The sequence below is a fragment of the Tigriopus californicus genome, chromosome 6, assembly GCF_007210705.1.
Source record: "Tigriopus californicus strain San Diego chromosome 6, Tcal_SD_v2.1, whole genome shotgun sequence".
Taxonomy (NCBI): domain Eukaryota; kingdom Metazoa; phylum Arthropoda; class Copepoda; order Harpacticoida; family Harpacticidae; genus Tigriopus; species Tigriopus californicus.
This window is the reverse complement of record NC_081445.1, coordinates 3,173,339-3,174,471: the sequence shown is the minus strand read 5'-3', so window position 1 is coordinate 3,174,471 and position 1,133 is coordinate 3,173,339. Positions and strand designations below refer to the sequence as shown.

At 48.0% G+C, this 1,133-nt stretch overlaps 1 protein-coding gene across 1 annotated transcript in view; it reads right to left on the bottom strand.

The window, feature by feature from the left end:
- Window positions 1-1,133, bottom strand: part of LOC131882344 (nucleoside hydrolase-like) — a gene marked incomplete at its 3' end in the record, with an annotated part of 11,455 nt that continues 10,322 nt past the window's right edge. The window contains 4 exon segments of the mRNA XM_059229464.1: window positions 1-139; window positions 214-393; window positions 450-706; window positions 811-985. Coding sequence (XP_059085447.1) covers window positions 1-139; window positions 214-393; window positions 450-706; window positions 811-985 — 751 coding nt within the window.

Below are 1,133 nucleotides of genomic sequence, written 5' to 3'. Positions count from 1 at the left end.
ACAGATTTTTGAGAGCCATCTCGTCGACGCGCTCGATAATGGTCACATTCGAGTTGAACTTGGGGCCATTGCAAATGGCATGTCGTTGCTCCATGACCATCAACCCCTTGGTGTGAAGGCCTGACAGCTCAATGGTAGCCTAAGGGTGGCATTAAAGTGCATTAGGTCCGTCCGAGATTGAACGATCTGAATAGAATTTCAAATTTGGTTTACCCAATGTCGCTTGGTCTTGGTCATGACCCGCACGTCTAAGGCTGCAGCCATGGCCAGTTGGTCGCACATAATGAAGTGATCGGGATGGAAGCTATAGTTGTCGTACCAAACCTTTTCCAAGGCATTCATCATCTTGGCCTGAGGCGTGTCAATCTTGCCCAAACAGTTCAGCCGCCAATCCTGGCAAGGAAACGAGTTGAAACCGGTTTCGAGAGAAACGAGTCGCAATTAATTACCATGTCTACTTTGCAATATTTGTAACAGAGTTCCCACGTGGCTATGTATGTGGGACAGTTATTCTTATTCAAGACCACAAAGGCTGCCTCAGGATCGACGTAGAAGTTGAACTCGGCTGACATAGACACATTGCCCACGCCCTCGCAATTTCCGCCCATGATGAACATCTCTTTGATCTGGCTCGTGATATCCGGACATAGTTTGAATGCTAAGGCGACATTAGTCAACGGTCCCAAGGCCACCAGGGTAACTTCCCCTAAAGAGGGTTAAAGGGATGTGCGTATGCAATCATCAATTGTGGCTCCAATCAGGGTCCCCAGCTCCAATGGGCTCAGTTACGTCGGATCAATTGACGATTACCTGGATTCTCGCGGACATGACGGCAAATGGCCAAAACGGCACCTTCCTCCTGGACTCTGGTCACGTCTGGGGTGGTACCAAATTGGACGTCATTGAATCCGTCACTGCCGTGGTAGCCTTCCGCATCTTTGGGAGTCATAATCAAGGCACTCTCACTGCCTCTGTGAACAGGTATCTAGGAAGAAAAGATGAATCTGCTCATACCTTGCATATCTTGATGTATGCATTAAGCAAATGGATCAGAAATTATTGAAAGCCATTTCTGACCATCAGGCTTGAAATGGTGGCACGGAGTGGCAGAAATTCCCGCAAAGTCGATTTTT